This window comes from Anarhichas minor, unplaced genomic scaffold, assembly GCF_050575085.1.
Source record: "Anarhichas minor isolate MPS153535 unplaced genomic scaffold, ASM5057508v1 ptg000011l, whole genome shotgun sequence".
NCBI lineage: Eukaryota > Metazoa > Chordata > Actinopteri > Perciformes > Anarhichadidae > Anarhichas > Anarhichas minor.
The window spans coordinates 3290226-3313337 of record NW_027466457.1 but is presented as its reverse complement, the minus strand read 5'-3'; the positions used below and the strand labels follow the sequence as shown (position 1 = coordinate 3313337).

General features: G+C 40.1%; 3 protein-coding genes across 4 annotated transcripts; 2 read left to right on the top strand and 1 right to left on the bottom strand.

Annotated features, from left to right (window-relative positions):
* The first annotated feature begins 442 nt into the window (after positions 1–442).
* On the top strand, positions 443–11186 carry nr1h4 (nuclear receptor subfamily 1, group H, member 4). Of its 2 annotated transcripts, none has more exons than XM_076089853.1 (9): positions 443–539; positions 3949–4326; positions 6249–6389; positions 7329–7471; positions 7604–7702; positions 8029–8128; positions 8250–8396; positions 10732–10845; positions 10948–11186. In XM_076089853.1, exons 1-9 carry the CDS (start codon positions 443–445, stop codon positions 11184–11186), a joined length of 1458 nt encoding a protein of 485 aa, XP_075945968.1. The 2 variants fall into 2 exon arrangements, with proteins under 2 accessions (XP_075945968.1, XP_075945969.1); XM_076089854.1 differs by lacking the exon at positions 443–539 and adding an exon at positions 2420–2450.
* A 1609-nt stretch (positions 11187–12795) lies between these two features.
* c1qtnf13 (C1q and TNF related 13) lies at positions 12796–13957 on the bottom strand. Its single transcript, XM_076089852.1, has one exon. It carries the CDS (start codon positions 13922–13924, stop codon positions 12893–12895), a length of 1032 nt encoding a protein of 343 aa, XP_075945967.1. The 5' UTR covers positions 13925–13957; the 3' UTR covers positions 12796–12892.
* A 2699-nt stretch (positions 13958–16656) lies between these two features.
* ube2na (ubiquitin-conjugating enzyme E2Na) lies at positions 16657–20141 on the top strand. Its single transcript, XM_076088897.1, has 4 exons — positions 16657–16762; positions 19100–19346; positions 19614–19754; positions 19938–20141. Exons 1-4 carry the CDS (start codon positions 16733–16735, stop codon positions 19982–19984), a joined length of 465 nt encoding a protein of 154 aa, XP_075945012.1. The 5' UTR covers positions 16657–16732; the 3' UTR covers positions 19985–20141.
* Positions 20142–23112: the final 2971 nt, after the last annotated feature.

Here is a 23112-nt window from a genome sequence, read left to right as displayed (position 1 = left end):
AGAAAGACAACATGAATCTTCTGACAGATCCTGTCAAGTGAGCCCTAACGAATGTGTACTTGAATATGTGATGTGAGAGGAAATATAATAACGGCTATGTCGAAAGGTAGAAAGAAAAGACTCGCTTTACAGGCGGCCTTGTTGTGGCCTGACCTTCATCCCCCACCTCCATGCAGGCAGAGCTCTACTGAACATCTCATCCCTGAGTGGGAGAGAAGACCTGTCAGGAGTGTTAATGTAGAGACCGCCAGGCTGATGTTTAATTACATGGTGGTGCAGGTTTTAGAGGATTCTGCAAACCTATAGGGGTGTTCAGGAGATCTTCTCAATGGATCACAAATCACTCTATTGTTATGATTGTTACAGGAGTAAACAGAGGCTTACGACGACCACGACCCAGTCCAAGTCAGTTTTCTGAGTTGGTCCCTGACGACCCTTCTGAATGAATGAGTGGGTGGGCCCTGACATCAATGTGGTGGGACCGCTGCAAATCCCACCCAGCGATGAATTCTCCATCTCAGAGAGCTCCCACTTGTTCGGTAAGTCAACTTGGCAGGAGCCAGCTCACAGAAAGACTGGAGTGTACCGCCACACAGTGGTGCTTTGAGCTAAATGCTAACATCAGTATGCTAACATTCTCACAGTGACAACACGAGAAACACGAGAAAAAGCTACGACCTGTTAACAATGCATTACGTCATTTTAATACATTACATGCCAACCAACACAAAAACAATACCAATGGAAAGTCAATTAGGATCCTTTTTTGTGGTGGGAACACAAATAAAATGCATCCACGTGACCTTGTGTGTGAGAAAGACTATGGTGGGCTGCGGGGGAGTTGGATGGGCCAAACAACACAACACAGGACTTTCAACCCAAAGTGTACCCAAAGAATCCCAAAGTGTTGATACTAAGGGACGCGTTCATGGCATTTTTCCTAAACCTAACTAAGTGGATTTGTTGCCTATAAGCCTAAATTAACATACTTATTTCAAGCCCAACTATGATGTTTTTCCTTGTTGTCTAAACTTAACGTTCATTTTGTTGCTGAACTCTAAATTTACGCACTTATTTTAAGCCCAGCCATGATGTTTTCCTAAACCTAACTAAGGGATTTTGTGGCCTAAACCTAACGTTCATTTCAATGCGTAATGTCATCCCGACTAAACCAATTGAAATACATTAATTTGAAAGTCGTGCTGAGCGACACAAAAAAAAAGGAAAATTCGTGTCCATGTTCACGAATCAATAGATTACATTTTGTGAATATTTCACAAACTGCCGTGAGACTGAGTTGGATGTTTAGCAGGCAAAATGTTTACCATGTTCTCTATCTTAATTAAGTTTATGTTTGCATGTATTTGCTCCTAAACCAACCTAGTGAACAAATTGAAATGTTGACCTGATGGTGCTAGATGAAAGTCAGGGGCCAACAAAAATATATCGGCGCAAAGCTGTCTCGTTCCCGATTAATTTATTCTACATAGACATGACAACATTTCCACCACAAATGATCTTCCTCAGGTAAAGATGAAAGTGTGAGCACCCCTGTATACATACATAGGTGAGCTATGATGACATGTCACACATCAACTGGCATTTAGCTAATTACAATAATAAGATACACAAAAGGACAATATACCCAAACTGTTATCACAAAAGGGAAAGAAACAAGAAAACTAACACAGTAAAAGGTATTTTAGAGAGTTGTAGATAGGATTACAACTAGTATGGTGTGAGGCTGATCTGTAAATTTACTGTCGCAACAACCAATCAACTACCTGCTATTATAGGCTGACTGCACCAGACACACCTCTAACCTGTCCGAGTGAGTTGCACCACCATAACACCACGTGCGGCACTTGAGAGTGAGTGAAAACTAGTTAGCAAGCAAGAAGAAAAGTGACAAAGAAAGCGAAAAATAACTGAAATGTCCATCTGCCGTCTCTTGTGGGTGACAGTGGTAGTAGTACAAATGTAAAATCAACTGAGTGCATGCAATAATCACCCAACACCTGCAAAAAATGTATGGATGCACATTTCTTCTTATAGCTGCATGAACCAGCTCACATCCATCTCACCATACAGTGGCAGTCAGCTGGGACCATTGTCCAGATCTGGAAATTACTTCACACATTAGCCAGCTACTTGTAGGTGTAAAGAAATGTAACCGTGTGGTTAATGAGTAGCCGTGGCCACCTTTGCTCCCCTTGGGATTTTTCAAGCAAGCGCCAAGGAGTTCAGTACTTGAGCTGCGGTTCTCACATCTTTAAAGGAAGGTTTCCCAACAAAAGAAATAAATGGACGATAGTTTGTTAGTTAGAGGCACAGGAAGGACCGATCTACGAAACACAGCTGGACTGTTGGGAGCGGGGAGTAAAGTCTCTGAATAGTTTGTGTGTTTGGTCGCACGGAGATGGCCATGGTCCAGAACAAGTCTTCAAGAGGTCAGCGTGTACATATACTTTACAGCTGTTGCATTCGTGTTGGTGTGTCATGTTTGCTTTAATGACAGATTTGATTTGAGGGACTATCTTTTCGACAACACCAACTCCTGTTTTAAAAGGGAATATTATGTTGTGCATATGCAACACTTGTTCTCAAAAGCAGTAGTCACGATACAGCACTGTAACCATGCTAACTATCCTTTTATCTGTTTCAAAAGTGCCAACTTGTTTGGAGTGGAGGTTACAAGTCATTCTGAAAGACACAGTGTGCTCTGGGAAAGCGAGTTGTTAATCATTTATGGGTTTATAATATCTGTTGTGAGGGTTACCGGCTACCGCTGAGCCACTGCCTATTCTTCTGCAGGTAAGCACTTGAAATAATAAATAATCTTGTGGAGTTTATGAGAGGCTTTTATTATAGAAGGTATCATATTGCAGACTGTAAAGCCCCTGAGACAACATACATTATTTCTGGGTGTAAAAATAAAAGTAACTCGACTTGACATTAATGAAAATGGATTTCCTTTGAAGCTATTTGACTGCGTCTGACACTTGAGCTTCATCATTGTTATTCAAGGAACCAGTCCAAATTATTAAAGCTGCACTAATCAATATTTCATACTAACGATGGGTCAAGTCACTACCTGTAATGTGAAAGGAGTCTCTGGTAGTGATGATCCCACAGACAATTATCATCAGGCTCTGCACCCCACAGTTCTATGGAGTGTTTTATCATCTTTCAGCTCATTGTTTTGAATTTCTGGTCTCACTCTCATCATTCTTATTTGCGTCCGTCCCAGATGTAGCAGGCAGCTGTTTTCAGCAAAAAAGCTATGATAACCCACTGTGAAATACCTGCCCTGCACCAAACGGCAGACAAAGTTAGCAACTAGCTGGTGCAAGTGGAGTATTTAGCAGTTAGCACCAGATAGTTCCCTCAGGAGTCGGTGAAGACCAAACCAAAAACAGCTAAAATATTGTGAATATTTGACTTACATTCTTCCGGTGGCCAGACATCACAATCTTAAGGTGAGTATATGTCACTATGAATGTTGTGTTTGCAACTTGTTACACTGTAACAAACTTGTCTTTATTTTGGGATCTAAAAACTGACTTGACATTATTCCAAACAACCTTCCTTTGGGATTTGACTGCTTTGTGACATTGTAGCTTAGTCCAATGTGTGAAAGTGTATTCTTGACTTTTAAATGGGTATATATCTTTAGTCAAGGTCCATTTGCAAGCTTTTACAAAGCTTTCAACCTTATGTCATAATCTTCGTCGGAGATTTCTCAACTGAAATGGAGATGTCTTCAGCTATTGATATTTGGTTCGATATTTACGCCATGTTATGACAACTGAGCTATCTCTATTCACTAAAATAGTCCATGATACACAGCAAGAATCTAAGAAAAATACAAGTAAATGGACCTTGAGTTAAAGATTCTGTACATGCAGTTTTTAAGCAGTTTTATAATCCCTCTCCTATTTGTCTTAGATATCCTGGCAGATCAAGGCAGTCCTCTCCTGCAGGATCCCGACATCTTACCCTTCACAGGCTATCCCAGCATGCAGTATTCGTCCATGGAGCCGACCATGTCTTCCACACCATACTACTCCAGTCAGAACTACTACCCACAGTACCATGGAGACGAATGGTTCTCACACACGGGGATATATGAACTGAGGAAAGAACCCCTGGAGGTCGGCTACGATGTTGAGATGGAGGAGGTGTCCACTGCGGTGCCCGCCATGTGCAAGAGGACCCGGCACATGTCGCAGGCTGGAAGGGTCAAAGGGGAGGAACTGTGTGTGGTGTGTGGAGACAAGGCATCTGGATACCACTATAATGCTCTCACCTGTGAGGGATGTAAAGGTGAGGAAGTAGTGACACAAGTTCGCTGGATTTTAGCCAGTTATTGACAAACAAACAGTGATTTTATAAATCTCCTCTGTTCAAGCAGATTTCCCTGCATTTGCTTGCAACATGTTAAGTCTGAGTGTCTGGGTTTGTACTGTTTAAAGTACATGTCCAGGCACATACGAAGGATGCGGTTGTGTAGAATGGCATTTGTCCCATATAGCAAAAATTATGTTTTTGTATTGTCTTTAGCTGTTGCCTTTGGGGGCCATGACATACCATTACATGGTTGATCATATCTACAGACCAAACAGTAGCTGGTGAAGAGTTATTGACACATGAGCATTTGCATTTAATAGAGCCTTGGTAGTGTGGTTTGTGCTTATTAGGCCTAACAGACAGACTGTCAGTAATACGCTTTAGTGCTGCATCTAATTTACGGTTTGTGTGCTGTTGATAAAATGAGATTAAGGGCTGTTCAACCACACTTTACAACTATTACTACTGCTGTACACTGTTTATAATGTTGATTACATGCAAGGGAAAGGCAGTAAATCCATGCAATCATACAGTACCTCAAGGTCAGCTCCGACTTCTTGAGCTGAAGAAAAGATCAAGGCTGATTCAATATGAGCAAAGAATGTGTGAGGAAATATTACAGTAACTATACAACCCTTCTCCATGTAAAATGTCATTGAGACATTGGGGTCGTGGCCTTAAGCTGCACCTCCCCTTGTTTCCCCGTGAATTTTCTGTGATTCCAGCCAAACCACTGGGTGAATGGATATGAGTGTAATTCCACACTATGAGGTAGGACAATGCCAAGAGTGCAGTGGCTCAGAGAATAGGCTCAGGTCTAGCCGGTACTGCTGCCAGATTGGGTTCCCTCTCAGCTTTCTGTTGTACAATGCAGGAGCAACCTGAGCTCAGTTACGCTAGTGCATGTCATTCAGCTTAATGTTCCATGTCAGAATGTCTAATAACTGTTCCAAAGTTATTCTGTGTGTGTGTGTGTGTGTGTGTGTGTGTGTGTGTGTGTGTGTGTGTGTGTGTGTGTGTGTGTGTGTGTGTGTGTGTGTGTGTGTGTGCCTGTTTGGGACATTGCCAGCCGTGTTCACAGGATTCTCTCTGTGACATTATTAGAACAGTGTGTAACCTACAACTATTATTTATATCACATTTTCAATGATCCTTCCTATTAGTTAAGCCGAAATATGCATAAAATACATACAGAGCAAAGAGAGAAGGAGATCAAACTCTTTACGTATTATGTAAAAAATAGATGTAGCACAATGAAAAAAAATCCTCAAATTCAAAACAGTACTCAGGTTATCTACTAAATGTTCTAAAAGCAGCTACAGTTTAGTTAATATTTTCCTATTAACAATGACTTAAATGACAATGTGTATGTGAAAAATTATACATTAATGAAAACTTAGTTATGAAAATTATATTCCATTTCTGCCAATAAATACCCCTAAATCCTACACACTGCTGCTTTAAGTATCAAAATCACCAGCACTCGACATGCAGAATGGGCTCTTTCAAAGAGTTGTATTACAATATATATTTAGCATTTTTTTATTATTATACCTTATACATTTTTTGAGTAAGAAGCCATTTACTGTTGCTGTTGGTTGAGATGGAGAACATTTGGATTGCATCATGTCTATAAAATAAATGCAAATAACTACAACTGGCATTAAATGTAGTTAGAAACATAAATTAAAAGATTAATCTGAAATGTATTGGAGCAGAGGTATAAAGTAGTATTACATGGAAATCACATCGTGAATTAACTCAAAAAGAGTACTTATATGAATGTACTTTAGTGTGGCCCAACAGAAAACACCGTCAGTAGTCCATTATGTACAAAATGGCTTTGTATCTGCATCTTCTGTGCCTGGCTCACACCAACAACTTGTTTTATCAATCAGGTTTCTTCAGAAGAAGCATAACCAAGAACGCTGTGTACAAATGCAAGAGTGGCGGAAACTGTGAAATGGACATGTACATGCGCAGGAAATGCCAGGAGTGTCGGCTAAGAAAGTGCAAGGAGATGGGCATGCTGGCTGAATGTGAGTATCACTGGTCAACGTTGATGCAGACAGGATGCAGAAACAATTGATGGGATGGGAAATTTAAGAATTGTAGACACATTTCGGTTTACTATCAACCATCAAGTCAAACTGATTTGCACCCTCCAAATGCACACAGCGTATTGTCTATTTAGTCGAGTCAAGACAGGCTGTCAAAGGTTGCTGTGGCGAGCCCTCATTTTCCATTCTGAGATGGCCTGTTGAATTTAACTGGAGGATCGGGTGTAACATAATCACACGATAGAAAAGTCCAGCCTTTGTTACCGTTACAGGAATAGAAGCAGTTAAACAGACACCTTAAGATCAATTTAGAGAAATTGACACCTACAAAGCAAGAAATTTTCTATGGAAAACCCCTTTCTATTTGGGAATCTAGTCTTCTGTATTTACACAGGCTGAGCATACCTTAATGTGAAGATGGAACTTGCATATATGAACATGTACTTTCAGAGTATTGATGATTAATTATTGGGTCTATTAAGAGCTGTCGGTTGAAAACAGCCGGAGGATGGTTGCTCATAAATACTGCAGGCAAGTTGTGATGAACATTGCAGGGTGGCAGACATTCATGACTCTACCTGTTGGAGGGATAAGAGCTTTTCAAGACAAATTTTTGAGGTAAATTAAACATGTTAAATTAAAAAAAGACAGATGTTAATTTACTGGAGAAACTGATTTTGTACTCACTCACTTTCCCTTCAAGACTTGAGAGAAATTCTTACAAAGTCAAATAGAAGTAGTAAGTTGCAACAGCAATGATGTTAGAATTTAAGTTAAGATTCTCGCTTCATTATGCAGTATTGGTACTAACTAATGCCATTATGGGCTCATAATAGATGTAAATAAACATTTACCAATGCTGTTGAATAGCTGTGAGGTATTTAACACACATAGTGAAGCCTTCATCACCACTGGCAGGCCTGCTGACAGAGATCCAGTGTAAGTCTAAAAGGCTGCGGAAGAACACCAAGGCCTCCCCGGGACAGTCGACCGGAGACGAGACAGAGGGGGCGGACCACACAGATAACAAACAGGTTTCCTCAACCACCAAACTGTCAAGGGTAATCACATCTTCAGCCGTGTCGTGGAAATTTCCTTCATTTATTTCTCAAAGATTCTGTGAGTCTGTCACTTAAACTGTAAGAGATCAAATGTCACTCACCAGTTAATGATGTGTTCTGTTTTCTCTTCAGGAAAAAGTTGAAATCACCAAAGAGCAGCGGGCTCTCATGACAGCCATCGTAGATGCTTACAACAGACATCAAATTCCTCAAGACGTAGCCAAAAAACTGGTATATCCTCAATATATTAAACTTTACTTTTCTTTAACTACTTTAACCAGTGACATTTAAAGATCCAATAGAGGAGTTCCAGAAGTTAGCATCAGAGAGTGCAGCTCAAATACACAAAGCCAGTACAGAAGGACGCCACACTCGGACAATTTGGCTGACATCTACATTTCAGATATACTGAAGTTCACATGACATGCTACCTCTGATGCTTCTATACCTATTAAACAAGGTAGTTTGCTGCTGGTGGAGTTTATGCAGCTTGGTGGGTCTTCTCTCTGTTGATCTGATATTTTTCAGTGCTGTTTACTCTTGTTTCGTCCCTCCAGCTGCAAGAGCAGTACAGCCCAGAGGAAAACTTCCTTCTATTGACAGAAATGGCAACAAGTCAAGTTCAAGTTTTGGTGGAATTTACAAAGAATATTCCAGGTATTGTTCCCTAGTTTGCATGTATTATAGAATATAGACTTGCATAGTATATACTATGGATGATGACATACCACACTGATAGTATCATTATTTGCTGGATGTAATGAGTGTTTTGTGGCAGGCTTTCTCTCTCTGGATCGTGAGGATCAGATCGCTCTGCTGAAGGGTTCGGCCGTAGAGGCCATGTTTCTACGCTCAGCTCAGGTTTTCAGCAGAAAGATGCCCAACGGACACACAGACGTTTTGGAGGAGAGGATACGCAAGAGTGGTGAGTCAACTGAAGTGGAAATATAAGGCACTCTCTGGTACAACATACTGTACTTTTGGATTGAACAGCCCCATCAAAAATGTAAATGGTGCAACCCCACAAACCCTTGTGGTTTCAAAAGAAATTCCTTCTACACTTTCATTTTTCAAAATAGTCTTAACTAGAATATCTTTGCTCTGAATTGATAACCTTCAAGACTCTTTCGTGCTTTGCTCTACCAGCAGGCTGCACATGCAGCATCGTGACATTTGTAGTTCCACCTGCAGCCAAGCAGCCAGGTTTAGTCAGATCATCCTTTAATAATTGATCTGCCTGATCTGTCTGATGTAGCGTGGAGATGTGTGCTGACCTGTTGATCTCTGGCTGGGTGTAGGTTACACATGCACACACACCCTTAGTGTGTACAGTTTCACTGTGAGGACGAGGGAACCCAGTTCTTCAGTGGCACTGGGTTACATTTATTAAAACACACACATATAAGTCTGTTTTTGCAGTCTCTGTTTACACATAACTCCCATATCAAATAGTTTACCAGCTTGGTGGGTTTAAGGAGTCATTTATATGTATGCGAGGTGTCATTATGTCAACCAGGTTGGACAGTTAGACAGACAGTGATGGCAGCAGTGTGTGTGTGTGTGAGTCTCTGGGTCCCTCGGTGCAGCTCTGGTGTGAATGGTGGGGATAAGAGACATTCACACTAAAGGCCAGTCTGGGAGAATAAGGGAGCAAAGCTGTCTGAAGAGACCATTGTCTCTTATCAAAACATCAAGAGTGCCATTGTCCACTTCTCTCCCTCCGAGCCCCAGTGGCATTTCTGAATGCTTGATGATGTGTCCGAACAGACAGACACACACACTCTGCTAGAATAAAGAGCATCGGAAGTAGGAACTGTTGCCAGTGTGCAAGAGCAAACTGGATGCAAACATTTGAAATGATCTACAAAGCAGTTTGTAATGATTTAAAGAAAAAAAGCAGAGTAGTTTATATTTTATTATATGATATAGATCTATATTTTGGCCATTTTGCACTTAAGGATTTACATGACAGACCAGAAAGGGGGGAGAGAGCGGGGAAGACATGCAGCAAATTGCCAGGGGTCGGATTCGAAACCCCGGCTGCTGCAGTAAGGACTCAACTTGGGTACGTGAGAGCCCACTCTAACAGGGGATCTACCTTGGCACCCAGTCTCCCCAAAATGTGTCCCACTTTAGAGATAAATGAGGCGGATCCCCCTTCTACTGAATTGCAACTATTGTATTTTAATTTGTGCAAATGTATGACCAGGATATATATGATCAAAGCTGAGTTAAGACACAATGCAAAATCAAAGTATTTCAGTTGTAATATTCTTGTGGAATAATGTACAGTACAACACTGATCCAACCCCTCATTTTACAGTTAAGATTTTACAATTTAAATGACTTTTATCTCTCTAAAATGCACTCCTTTTCTTCTTTTTATCTTAGTAAATCGTGTAAATTTGGATATCACTGAGGTTCATAAATAAATTGTACAGTATATTCATAAACACTCTTTATCCTCTTTTTCTTACATGTCTTCCTCCTCTCTTGTTCTCCAGTTCTGTTTGAATGATCAGTGTACCAGAAATGTATCCTGTCATAACAATCATAACAGAATACTTACTTTACTTGGAGAATTAAACTTGCTGCTTTCCTTTCGTGCAGACTTGAGTTTATTTTCCTCGTGATCATAGCATAGAATACTACAGATTAGGCAGGACAGTTGGTTGAATGTCCTGGCTCAAAGTGCAGACTGTTATGTAAGACAAGCCCCTTCTACTCTCTCTCGTGCTCTTCATTCTGTATTGTTCGCTACATATATTTTACCAGATAAAACTACACGTGTTCTTAGCATTGGTTTGACTGTGTTAGCTGATCTCTGTCCTGCTCCGCCCGTGACACAAAATTTGCATCAGATTAGTTCATCACATGAGCAATATACAGACTAACATCATCTGCATACAGATACAGATCACCTTATATCATGAAAGGTACAATTTGAGAATGTTATAAAGAAAGTTCATGGTGAATAACAACAAAAGTTGCCCCTGAATATAACAACTTTGCTCCTGCTTTTTTATGTTGTTTCTGTCGTAACCACTTTGATCCAGACTAAGGAATTGTTAATGAAGTACTGTAGATGTACTGAAACGAGTGTAAGTAATTAAACCAGGGCTTAAAAGACAGCCCATTGTGTTATCACTGATTCAAAGTCTGTGTTTGACTCTACCTTATCATAATGTTTTGAAGGGGAGCTTGATTGTGTCACTTCACCATACATGTGTTTTGAAAATCACATACATTTCTCTCTGCAGGTATGCCCAATGAATTCATGACACCCATGTTCAACTTTTACAAAAGCATCGGTGAACTCCACATGGTGCAGGAGGAACAGGCTATCCTCACTGCCATAACCATCCTGACGCCAGGTGAGCCAGCATCAACAGCTTTTCGATGATCCAAAAGTATTTTGTAATAACACTATGATTTTTTTTTTGTATTCGAAAATGCTAATGTATCATTCTCTCCAGATCGGCCTTACGTCAAGGATCATCAGGCTGTCGAGAGGCTTCAGGAGTCCATGCTGGTCGTGCTGAGGAAGCTGTGTGTCCTGCAGCACCCACAGGAGCTGCAGTACTTTGCTCGTCTCCTGGGCCGTCTGACGGAGCTGAGAACACTCAGCCACTACCACGCAGAGATGCTCACATCCTGGAGAACGAACGACCATAAATTTACGCCACTGCTCTGTGAGATATGGGACGTGCAGTGACACACCAGGAGAGGCGGAGAAAGCAGTAACGTAGGGATGAAAACATGAACATTTCAACTTGCAAGACAAAGTCATGGCCCAACTACAGTGCATATTTATTTTGAATGATGTGAGGATGTGGAATTAAATCCCTGCACCACCTGTTGATGGCATTTGTTATGATTCAGTGAATGGTTTAGATTATTGCTTGTGTTTATTCTGCTCATGCATTTATCGTATGACTCACAGTCACAACATCTTTATGTGTATTTACTGTGTGATGCAGCCAACTCACCGTTGTCTCACTGTTGAGATGTTATGACAGGGTTTTCAGTGCAAAGAGGAAACTTCTTTTTACTATTTACATCATGTAAAACATCTTGAAGTCCAACAAGTACAAATTGAAACTTATTCACAGCAAAGATGGTGCTCATGAGAAATGTAAAGTTATAAATCCTTTCTGTCTCAATAAACAAGGTTTACGTTGGAACATTCTTCAGATTATTTTCATGCCTGTTATATTCCTCTTTAGGAGTTCACATACAGACATAACATGCGATACATCTGAAAATAATATCTTTCTGAAACTTTATCACAATAAATTAAACCAAAGATGTTACTAAAACAGCAATTGACTGAATATTAGATTAAGAATGTCTAGTGGTTTTCCTGATGAAATGCTGTCTTCCACTATATGACCTGCAAAAAATGACTTCTCGTGCGTTATTTATGCCCACATTTAACCGTTTTTTGAATCGCTAATATTTAATTTCAGTGGGGTATCAGAACAAATACCGTAACTGTGTTTTTGTATGTTTTAGCCATTTTTATATAATTAAAGAACATCCAACACAGACTTCTATCCATATTTCTTTCATACGCTGCTATTATTGCTGTAGATGTTATTAACTGTGGTAGTTGTAGTAGCAATGATGCTTTAGCTAGCAGAAGCTTCTATATTTGGAGCAGCAACACCTGGAGTACTAGGATCCATGTTTTGAGAACTGTGTTAGAGGAATGAAGACGTCATCAGTTACAGCTAACTTTGCATTTGAGTTCAGACAACATCAATTTAACTGACAGTGAATTTATACTCAACAGCATGTACTGTTAGCTTTGGACTTAGAAGAAACAAGACCTTTTAAATTCATTGAAGCATATGAATTTATTTAGTTTCCTGAAATGCACATAAAACATCATAAGAGATACATTACATATATCTACAATATAAAAATTCCATATCATGACTATCACCACTCACAATGATGTGTTTCTAAATATCATGTTTACAGTAAGTCGATTTTAATGAACTATACATCATTTACATAATATTTCTTGGCATGCAATATCTAAATACAAATTATTTTAAAGGTAAATATATTTATGAACCAAACCCCAATTTAACTGACAAGTTTTTATACAAACAGAATTTCTTTTAGTTCTTACAGCTAATTGCACTTAAAGGACAAAAATAACCATGTTGCTGGTCAGTGTCCATAATTGTATCATAGCACCATCCAGTGGAGTAATTTGGCAACAAATGTTATATGTGGAGTTACACTATTTACTGAGGATAAAATAAACAAAAAGCAAACAAACAAAGCATTAAATGTAGTTACACTATGCTGACCATCGTATATTTTTGTCTGCACCATCAACACAGAACAATTCTACAGGTTTTCTACAATGTTATGAAATGTTATATGTGCTTTGAAGGGTTAAGACATTCAGAGGTGCGTTCTGTCCTGAGTGGTGGCAGGTGGGAGTGTTTCTGCATCAAGATAAACCAGGAAGCCAGAAAAGGTAGTGTACCTCCCCTGGTTGCTGTAGACAGCATAACGCTCATCCTGCTGACTGTACAGCCACACACTGTCGCCCCGGCGGAGAGACAGCAGCAAGCTCTGACTTTGCATCTCCCTTCTCTTCGATGTGTCCTCATCAAACACCATCGCCTGCACTTCGCCCTTCCCGGTCATCAGCTTCACAGAAACAGCCTTACGAGGATGTTTCCCCACGGTGAAGGCGAAGAAGTAAGCGCCTGGGAAGTGGCAGGTGAACACGCCTGAGGTTTTGTTGAAATGGCCCCCGATGTTGACGTATTCCACATCAAAGGTCAGAGGTGGCTTGTCCTGCTGCCTGATGCTCTGACCCATGAGTGTGGAGGTCCGTGCCACAGAGAACGCAGACCGTGGCTGCTCTGACGTCTGACTTCTGGCCAAGGGGTCAGACTGAGGGGGGCAGTTTGGGTAGGACAGCCCTGATGGGGACAGGTGGTTGCTGACGTAGCCGTTTGGGGAAATGTCCGGAAAGACAAGGTAACCAGAGAAGGTGATGTAAGGGCCGGCATTGCTGTACAAAGCATATTCGGGACTCTGCTGTAAAAGCAGCCACACTGTGTCCATTTCCTTCAAACTGATCATTACACTTTGGCTTTGAAGTTTCCTTCCTTTCTTGCGGTAGTCGTCATACGCTATAGCCTGCACCTCCTCTCCATTCTTCACCAGTATCACAGAAAGCATTTTCTTTGGAAACTTACCCACGGAGAAAGAGAAGTAGTAAGCCCCAGGGATGCGGCAGCGGAAGTGACCGGTGTCTGGATTGAAATCCCCCCCAATGTTGACCATGAGCCTGTTGAAGGTCACTGCCTTCTGCTTGCCTCCCACTACGCTGCTGGTTCGTGTGGCAGAGAAAGCAGAGCGCACACCTGTTGTTACTGGAGGGGCATGAAGAGGTGAAGCTGGTCCACAGCAGGCGATCATGATGAATACACACGCCAGGTAGCACCGTGTGCTCCATTGAGCTAAAAAAGAAAATCAAAAGAAATGACATTTACAGATGACAAACATAAGTAATTTAAAGTATTAGAGAGTTAAATATTTTAGATGTTTTTGCTGTACAAAATAAAAGTACAGTCTTATAGTTGTCAACCTGGTGGTCAGGATCCATAAAGGGGTCACAAGATAAATCTGAGAGGATGTTAATTACAAAAATAATACAGTACAAGTATTTTTTCAATATTACAGTAAAGTACATTTCTTTTAGTTTGAGACGTGTATCAAACTAAGCTTCACCCATAATGCCTCTCTATGAAATACTCTAAGTTGATAAGAAAGTCTTGCTAAGCCCTGTCAAGATAGATCTTGCCACTCAAATCAGGCACTGTGTGAGCATCAGCCCCTGTAATGTGGCTGATACTGTCTGTTCTCTCTGTGCACTGAGAGAAAGGTCTAGATTAGCTGCTGGTTCATCTGTTCCTGTGTGTGTTCAACAATGGAAAACTTTGGAGGATTGGTTGGGTCAGACAGGGCAGAATGCTAAACCCCTTAGATCATTTGCTGAATATCAGTTGTTATTATTACTATTATCTGAAAATGTATGAAAATTGTAGTTTTTGAATACTCTTTTGGGACTTTGTTTGTTTACATTCCTGAAATCCAGCTATTTTACCTTCACATACATTGGTGAGCATGCCCTATTCAGATTCAGATAGGAAGGTATCACCTATCTTAAACAAAATCATTACCAGAATATTTCAATGCTTGCATGCATGTACAGAATCTGTAATTGAGCTCTGATTAGTCTGAGAAGCTTCCATGATCACAACAAAATTAGCGGAAACCTTGCACCTGTAAGGTGTCAGACAGTAATTAAAGGCTCAGATTTGACACCTGGCTGTTTCCCCTGTTGCCTGTAATATACACATTTTACAAAACACTAATGATAGATATTTAGCCCTAAACTGTGGTGGAAAAGCCAAGGTCAGTGTCAGGAAGTACGTGAGTTGGCAAAAGAATAGCTATCAGAAACTGTTATCTTCAGGTTGCAATACACTTTTAAAAATAAGATTTGAACATTTCTAAACAATCTACAGTGTAACATAATGTATTATCGTTGAGTTGAATCCACATTTGTGTAGCAATAAATAAAGCTTAAAAACAATGAACAATAGCAGAGAATCATATGACAAAAAGTATCCGGAGACTAATAGAATTGACTAAGACAAATAAAAAACAGATCAATACACACATTTCCTTTTTCCACTTTTGTTTCTACGCACAGACTTCATGCTCAAAAAAGAAACCGACAGAAATATCAAACCCACCTGTTGGACTATGGTGGAGCAGAAATTGCATGCTGGACTTCGTTTTCTTAGACAGCTTTTTAAATATAGTTCCTCTTAGTTTGCCACACTGATAATGCCCATGTAACAGACCTGACACCCAAAGGGACAAAGCGTCTGTCCCCACAGACATGTCAGGAGGAGGGGCTCCAAGTCCCCTCCAATCTATCGCTCCTGTTCACCCTGCAGAGCAAAAAAAAAGTGAAAATACAGCTGTACCGTATGCTTATTGGCCAGTGGAAGTTGAAGGTCTAATTCGTGCTTTGTTATGTCTATGACAGATAGAGTAGCTGGACACGATGTTTGGCTGGTTAAAAAAAAAGAAAAATTAACTTAAAAAAGGTTTTCGAGGGACTGTAAATTACTTTTTAGTTTTGAAGGCTTTGTGATTGTTTTGTCTGTCAAAACTGTCACTGTCACAAAACTGTCACTGTCAAAGCTGTGTATATACAGCTTTGTATTTAAAATGAGAAGATGTTAATTGACTACTGTCAATATCATAAAATCTCCTAAATCTCCAAAAATCTTTTTTCAGCACAGCAGTTCAAATACATGTTCCTTGTAAGTTCAAAAACGTTTCCCCGAAATGAATTCATAAAATCAATGTATTGTTTGTTTGACAATATCACAAAATCCAGAGCATTCAGAAAAATTGTTAATATATAGGAATTTATATCGACAAATTAGTTTGTTAGGTAAATTAAATGTATCATCTTAAAATGTATTTCACTGTTTCACAAATTAATTTCCAATTAATATGGCCAAAGTTACCATGAGGAGTTGCAGGGCCAAAGAGCATAATCTGACTTATCTGTTGGTAAATGACTATCCTCTATTAATACATGTAAAATATATGCATCAGGTAAATTGCTGCCTCGCTCTATCAGATCATTTTTTTATTGAGTTATAAGAATGTGCAAACAATCCACCATACCATTTCAAATAACAGAGGAAGAAAATAAGCTACATTAGAAGGTTATAATAATAATATTAATGATAACAATAACAACAATAACAGTTATAACAATGGAAAAAATAAGTCTTCTGACAGACTTCTTCAGACAAAATCTCTGAGTAAATGTCAGTGGCTGACATGCATTTCTTATCTGTTACAAAATTTCAATTTCAATTAAAAACAACTTAAAAGATGGTGTTGAATTAGGAAATTAAGCTTTATGAGTATGACATTTCCCAAATAAGATGTTTTGACAATAGTACATAAACTGTTATCATCACATTCAAAATAGTTGATGATATATAAGTGCATTTTTTTTTACCTTCAATACTTAGTGCATGTGTTGTTTCTTTGTCTTTTTAAAAACGAGCTTTTTCTCCATCATCTGCTGCATCCACTGTCATGACGTAGACAACCCGGAAGACGTGAGTTTGCTGTCAATGCTAGCGACAGAGAGGAGGCTGAGAGCTAAAACACCGCATTTAAAACAAGATGGCAGGACTGCCCCGCAGGATCTCTAAGGTAATATTTCACACTTTAAACAGCAGCATATGTCACTTTCCTGTCACGGGCAAAACTCTACATCCACCGTCTAAACTCCCAATGCTCCGAGTTAACGGTACCCGCTTCACGTCCAGCTCGCTAAAGTAACTTCCGTTATCTGAGCCTAGAGACACGGCGGGTTAGAAATACACCAACGCTTTGAGGAAATGGCGGATAAATGTGCTGTGTACCTGGATTATATTTTCTAAATATACTTTTCAAGCACAATAGTGTTCTCAAACCGCTACTGATCAGATTGTGATGATGCTGACTAAATGGTTAGATAACAATGCTAGCTAACAATGCTAAACCCAGCTAGTCTATTAGCTTTGTTTGTGTTTGAGTGATGGAAACGCATGAATAAACTAAAGCTAGCCTGGTAGCCTAATACTCCTAGTGTTGTACTTTTCATTTAGGCATACGTGTATTTAGCTAAGGTAGGATGCTTGCCCCTTGCAGTCTTTTCTTACAGTTTCATTGAAGTTTCTTAAGTTTGTCCTTAACGTTAGTCATAAATGTGGTGACCTAACTAGTGTTAAGTGGTATGGATGAAACGTTTGCTGCTGTGATTAGCAGACATTTTAACCTGACTTTATGGGCCAACATCAGTAACCAAAGAGGCTTTGCTCAGCATACTAAAGATGCTGCTGATTGGTTGCATCCGCTGCCTTCAACAATATGACACAGTACTGTTGCCTGGGAGCTGTCTCTTCCTTTGAAGAAGAGTTGTCTTGTATTTCCTGCACATCCCTATTCATGTTTTCACTATTTAATATAAATTAAATTGCTCATCATTTGGCCCCTAAAATGTAAAGAAAATATCCCTCCACTCACCTCTCTTTTTACAAGAGTGTTGGAGAACTATGGTGGCCTTCAGGTGATGTAAAAACACGAAAGGCCCTCTCTAGAGCCAGTGTTTGGTTTGTCCGTTGTGGGCTTCTGTAGAAACATGGCGGACACCGTGAAGCGGTCCCTCTATGTAAATATGAATGGCTCATTCTAATGTAACGGAAACACAACCATTTATAGTTTCATGTGATTGGTATGAATATTATATCCCATGTCTGCCAGTGAATTAGATCCTAATCACTGGACCTTTTAATCTTGTAAAAAGTGAGATTTTCATGTCTTTATTATTATAAAGCAGAGCCACGTGTTTTATAAATACTGTGAAAGTATCGAAACGCTCTATCCATGGAGAATTACTCAGCCCATTTTCAGAAACTGTGCCTTTAAATGAGCGTCAGGATTACAGTACGTTTGTGATATCACAGTATCAAGATCAAAGCATTTAAAGATGTTCTAGTAAAAACCCCAAATACAAGTATGAACCCTGAAATGAGCATACTATGTCTACTTTACGTTCCCAGAGACCAGGGTGATGTGTTTCCACCGTCTCACCAGCAGCCACAATTCCACATTTATGTAATTTATAATTTTCAGCCACTACCTACTTGATTCTTAGTTATTTTTTAATACTGTTTTAATAGACGAGCCTCATACTCTTTCTTTCCTTTTTCTTTTGGGAACCGTACAGTACCCTCGCTGTAATTTTGCAAATAACAGTCATGCATTCTGTGTATTATTATATGTCGTATTAACCATATTCTTTGGAATTACAGCTTACGATTTGTAAAGGTTTCAATAATAAAAGCGTCAGAAACAGGAATGGTGTTCAGGAGAAGGTGGCACAGGTGCTTGAGTAAGCAGACCACAGACTAGCATTGGTGGGAACAGTACTTAGCGCACGGAGCCCTTGAGCCTTCAGAGCGTGTGACTGGCACTGGGAGCCCCCTCCCAGTCTGTGTTTTCACTGCATGGTTTTGTCTATGGGTTATCTGAAACATTTCAGGAATCTCCCTCTCGGTTTCATTCAGGAAAAGAACGACAAAAACAAGTGCTGGCTCTTGGCAAGCTGTATTTGATGCTATTATTCATCCATGCTTGCTATTTATTTATTGTTCCTTTTGTTGTCCGGCATATTGCATCTATAACTCAAGCCTGCGTTTCAGATAGACACAAGAGGATACTACTCTGATTTTAGACTCTTTCATAGTATATAATATGTTTCTGTAGGTCCCTTGGCTGCCACTATGAATTAATAGAGGCCTTGCTGCAGTGACTGATGTGGTGCAGAGTCGGCGTCACCTCTAAAAGACAGAAGTGAGAGAGTCTTCAGAATGACAGCATCAAGCCACTACTGCGGTCAAAGCCACCCTCCTTTCTGTGTTAGAGGATGAAAGCCAAGCAGCCCATCTCCTGCCACTTCAACCCAGATTCAAAGTCAATACATTTCTCTGTCTTGTTCTGTGGCAGGAAACTCAACGTTTGATTGCAGAGCCCGTCCCAGGCATCAAGGCAGAGCCAGATGAATGCAACGCCCGCTACTTTCACGTGGTCATTGCCGGACCCCAGGACTCTCCTTTCGAGGGGGGCACATTTAAACTCGAGCTCTTTTTACCAGAGGAATATCCCATGGCAGCTCCTAAAGTACGCTTCATGACCAAAATATATCATCCCAATGTAGACAAGCTGGGGAGAATATGTCTAGACATTTTGAAAGGTACGTCAATACTCTTGTTACTGTATGAAAGCCTGCATGCATTGTGTCCTCTGATGTTTGGCCTGTGGATGAAGTGAGGGCTTTGCCGATTTCATCTTGCTCAAAAGATCAAGGGCCTTGTTCGTAACACTTGTGACCCCTAACTGGAGCTTTGTGCCGCTACTACCTCATATCGGCACCGTCTCTTCTTTGCCCCTGCAGCCTAAAACTCTCTATTGTCCCTCTCGATTTTGTTCTTAATAATCCCTCTGTTTTCATTTTGATCAGATAAATGGTCGCCAGCTCTCCAGATTCGCACAGTGCTGCTATCGATCCAGGCGTTACTTAGTGCACCCAACCCTGATGATCCCCTTGCAAATGACGTTGCAGAGAAGTGGAAGTCCAGTGAAGTCGAAGCTATAGAAACAGGTGAGCGCTATGATCTGGTTTATTAAACTTTCCATCCAGCGCTTGCCTAGTGCTCCCTTCCCCCTCTGTCATTTAGATTATACACACGTCTTTATGCAGTCTTTGTAAACGTGCCATATAGGTATCATATACGTGACTCATGTTCATTATGTGGTTTTTTTTTTTTTTTGTTCTACTTTCCAGCCAAGTCATGGACCAGGCTTTATGCTGGAAGCAAAAATGATGTGTAGAGCAGCCCAGCAAGTGGAGATGCAAGTGTGAACATAACTCCTTATGTTCTGCCAAGACCTCTACTGACTTCATTTGTATTTAAAGGACACAGTCTTAAATATACATGCATATATATTATACAATAAACATGAATATATTGTAAAGGAAAAAAAACAACTGCTGATAATTGGTGATTTAAATGCTCGCTAAGGGATGAAATGACTCGTCTTTGTCCGAACTCACTACTGTTCAAATGCATGGTCAGAGGTTTTTAGATCTACTCACCAGGCTTTCTTTGCCCATTGATTTTTGGAAAGTTTTGCCAACTGAAGCTTTAACAAGCACGAGAAGGGGAGGGGGGGGGGGGGGTAAAAGAGTCCTACATTTCACACGTTAGGGGGGTGGGTGGGTTTGGAGGTACTGGGGCAGTGGAATAGACGGGGAGGAGGGATTGGCTGGATGTGTATACTTTTTACATTTCTTTTAATTGAGTTTTCTTGTGTCGCTGTTTTGTGTATTGTATTGGAAGCATCTAACTACTACTAGCCCGCTATATGTAGACACTTACCTGGAGGCTGAATAGAGTTTTGTGCTGTGTAGATAGCCCAACAGGATGCTTAAAACTATGGTAGCCCTGCATCTTCTTTAAGTCACGTCTGGCTGTTAAATACAAAATAATATGACTAAAAAAACCAAACTAAGCCTGGCACTGTCACATTAACGTTTTCAGCTAAGTGTAAACTGTAGGCTTGTGGAGGGTAGGGTGGATATTGCGGACGTTGCCTTCGTTTTAGCATGTGTTTTATTACCATATCCAGTCTTTTATATGTGAATCTTTCTTGCTATGCCGTACTGACTTTTCTGCTTTCCCCCCGTGTGTCATCACAGTACTGCTGCAAAACTGTGGTTTACTTCTTCCAATGGCATTTATTTCACAACGCAGTGGTTACATTTGAGCTGTCAGATGTTTGAAGGCAAGAGTGTGGTGGATGGGGGGGGGGGGGGGGTTAAAGGAACTGATGAGAGGAGATTCCAAAAGGTCAATGAAGGCTTTGACTCTCAACCGCCGTGATTGTTTTTTTTGCTGAAAAGTCCGTATTCATTTGTTTCTGTTAATCTGCGGAGGATATGCTTTCGTGCTCTCACAATGCTATGAAACAGCCCACCTGCATACTTTTATGTTCTGTAAATAAAATCTGTTGATTAATAAATTGTTGTCTTGGTATAATTCTTTATGGGACACACATGTCATGTTTTTTTTTCAGGATTGTGTTGGTGTATACAGACGGGAAAAGTCTGGGTGAAGATTACACCTTAATCACCTATTTAGTACATGGATTTCATAACCACATAATTCCCATCATTGCTCAACATTAACTTGATGTCTAACCAGCCATGATAAGTGATGACACCTGTGTGGGTGTGCAGGTCTTTCTAAGTTTTGTATACATTTAAGAAACAAGTAACTAAAGTATAGTTGTTTTTAAAAACAAGTACAATATTTCCCATCTATTGTGAGAAAGAAATTGTGAAAGTAGCAAACAATTTGAATACTCAAGTAAAGTGATTCAAATGTTACTTTCAACCACTGAGAACTACACCAACAATTCTTTACTTTTAGGTACTTTTATTTAAGACTGTACATTATAGAATATGTAAGTTTGTACTAAACATTAATTAATTCTGGTAATTCTGACTATTTAGCTACTGACATTTATTTTATTTTATCTGTTGATTCCTTCCTCTTTCCCAGTGAACTATTACTTCATCAGTGTGTGGGATTTGCAATGTGCCCAGTCTGAAGTCCTGCTGGGTACTAGAGGTGTCCATTATGGACCCTGGTCTATTCCATGGACAACAAAACACATCTTTATACAAATGATATATGGTGGTGTAGTACTTAATGCAAATTGAACCAAAGTCATACTGTTCTCTAAACTTGATAAATAATACCGGAGATGTAGCCTGCATGCTCCCATGCCCCTGACATTTTAGTAATTATCTCTGCAGAACATGGAATGGTACCTTTTTATCCTCATTTGAGCCACAGTGCTGCTCTAGGTCAGGATACTTTTTTTATTCCATAACCATCAAGACTTTTGTCCATTTAAAAAACAACACTTTCCTGTTCTGGTTTCTGCCAGATATCAGTGTCCCTTTGCGACACCTTGCTAATCAGACATTGTCACTTTATAACGCCTCTAAACATTTTCACCCTTGAACACATCCTGTGGTTTAGAGACAGTCTACCTCCACTAGAGGGAAGCCTTGAGCTTTGGTACATTTATACTCAGCAGTAGTTACGTTACAAGTTTCACTTCCAGAGGAATGCTGCTGTAAACAACCAGAGAATGTTACCACCAGGCTGCCTCACTGAACTGAACGTTGTTTTGTTTATTTGACCCTGACTTTAAACTGCAGGGAACGGCACTGTCTCGTTCAGTGAAGGTACTGCAAATGTACTGCAAAGGGTAGAGTTTTGGTTTGGATATGTATGTATGTATGTGTGTGTGTGTATGTACTGTATGTGGGTGTGTATGTATGTAAGTATATGTATGTGTGTGTTAGAGTGTATGTAGCCTTTTTTTGTGAACATAAGTGATCCCCTTCCACCCACTCACTCCCCCCTTTAAAAATAATGCTATTTATATATCCAACAGGATATAAAAATGGGGGAAATTAAAAAGAGGGAGGATAAGGAGCCTACAGTGTGTTTGTTGTGATAGTTTTAAAGAATGCTTTCTGAAATAAAACTCACAATCTGTTGGTTTAAAACGGTCATCTTTTTTCAGTTTCTCACTCAAATTATCTTCAAAGTATCTCAGTTTGATGATTTATACGTGCTAAATAAAAACCCGGCCGCATGGAACTGGCAGCTGTAAGACACTTCATCCACGTTTAGCTTATCGTCTTGTTAAAATGATGAACATGAAACTCGGTGTAACGTGGGAGCTGGCAGGCAGCTTGTTGCGCAGCTCTCAGGTCAGCTGGTAGCACCTCCGACCACAGATGGGAGCGAGTTTGTTGAATCATGCGTGTTGACAGCGGCACTAAACCACCGTGGTCGGTAAGCCTACAAAATACGACCAGAAGCGCTCTTAACATTGCCCAGGAATGAATGAAGCGAGTGCACGCTTCAGAACTGCGA

Excerpts from the sequence above, each read along its gene's own strand:
- c1qtnf13 (XM_076089852.1), bottom strand. The coding sequence starts at position 13,924 with ATGATCGCCTGCTGTGGACCAGCTTCACCTCTTCATGCCCCTCCAGTA.
- ube2na (XM_076088897.1), top strand. The coding sequence starts at position 16,733 with ATGGCAGGACTGCCCCGCAGGATCTCTAAG. Across the intron at positions 19,347-19,613 it reads ATGTCTAGACATTTTGAAAG|ATAAATGGTCGCCAGCTCTC; the intron begins GTACGTCAATAC and ends CATTTTGATCAG. Across the intron at positions 19,755-19,937 it reads AGTCGAAGCTATAGAAACAG|CCAAGTCATGGACCAGGCTT; the intron begins GTGAGCGCTATG and ends TCTACTTTCCAG.
- nr1h4 (XM_076089853.1), top strand. The coding sequence starts at position 443 with ATGAATGAGTGGGTGGGCCCTGACATCAATGTGGTGGGACCGCTGCAA. Across the intron at positions 8,129-8,249 it reads ATTTACAAAGAATATTCCAG|GCTTTCTCTCTCTGGATCGT; the intron begins GTATTGTTCCCT and ends GTTTTGTGGCAG. Across the intron at positions 10,846-10,947 it reads CATAACCATCCTGACGCCAG|ATCGGCCTTACGTCAAGGAT; the intron begins GTGAGCCAGCAT and ends CATTCTCTCCAG.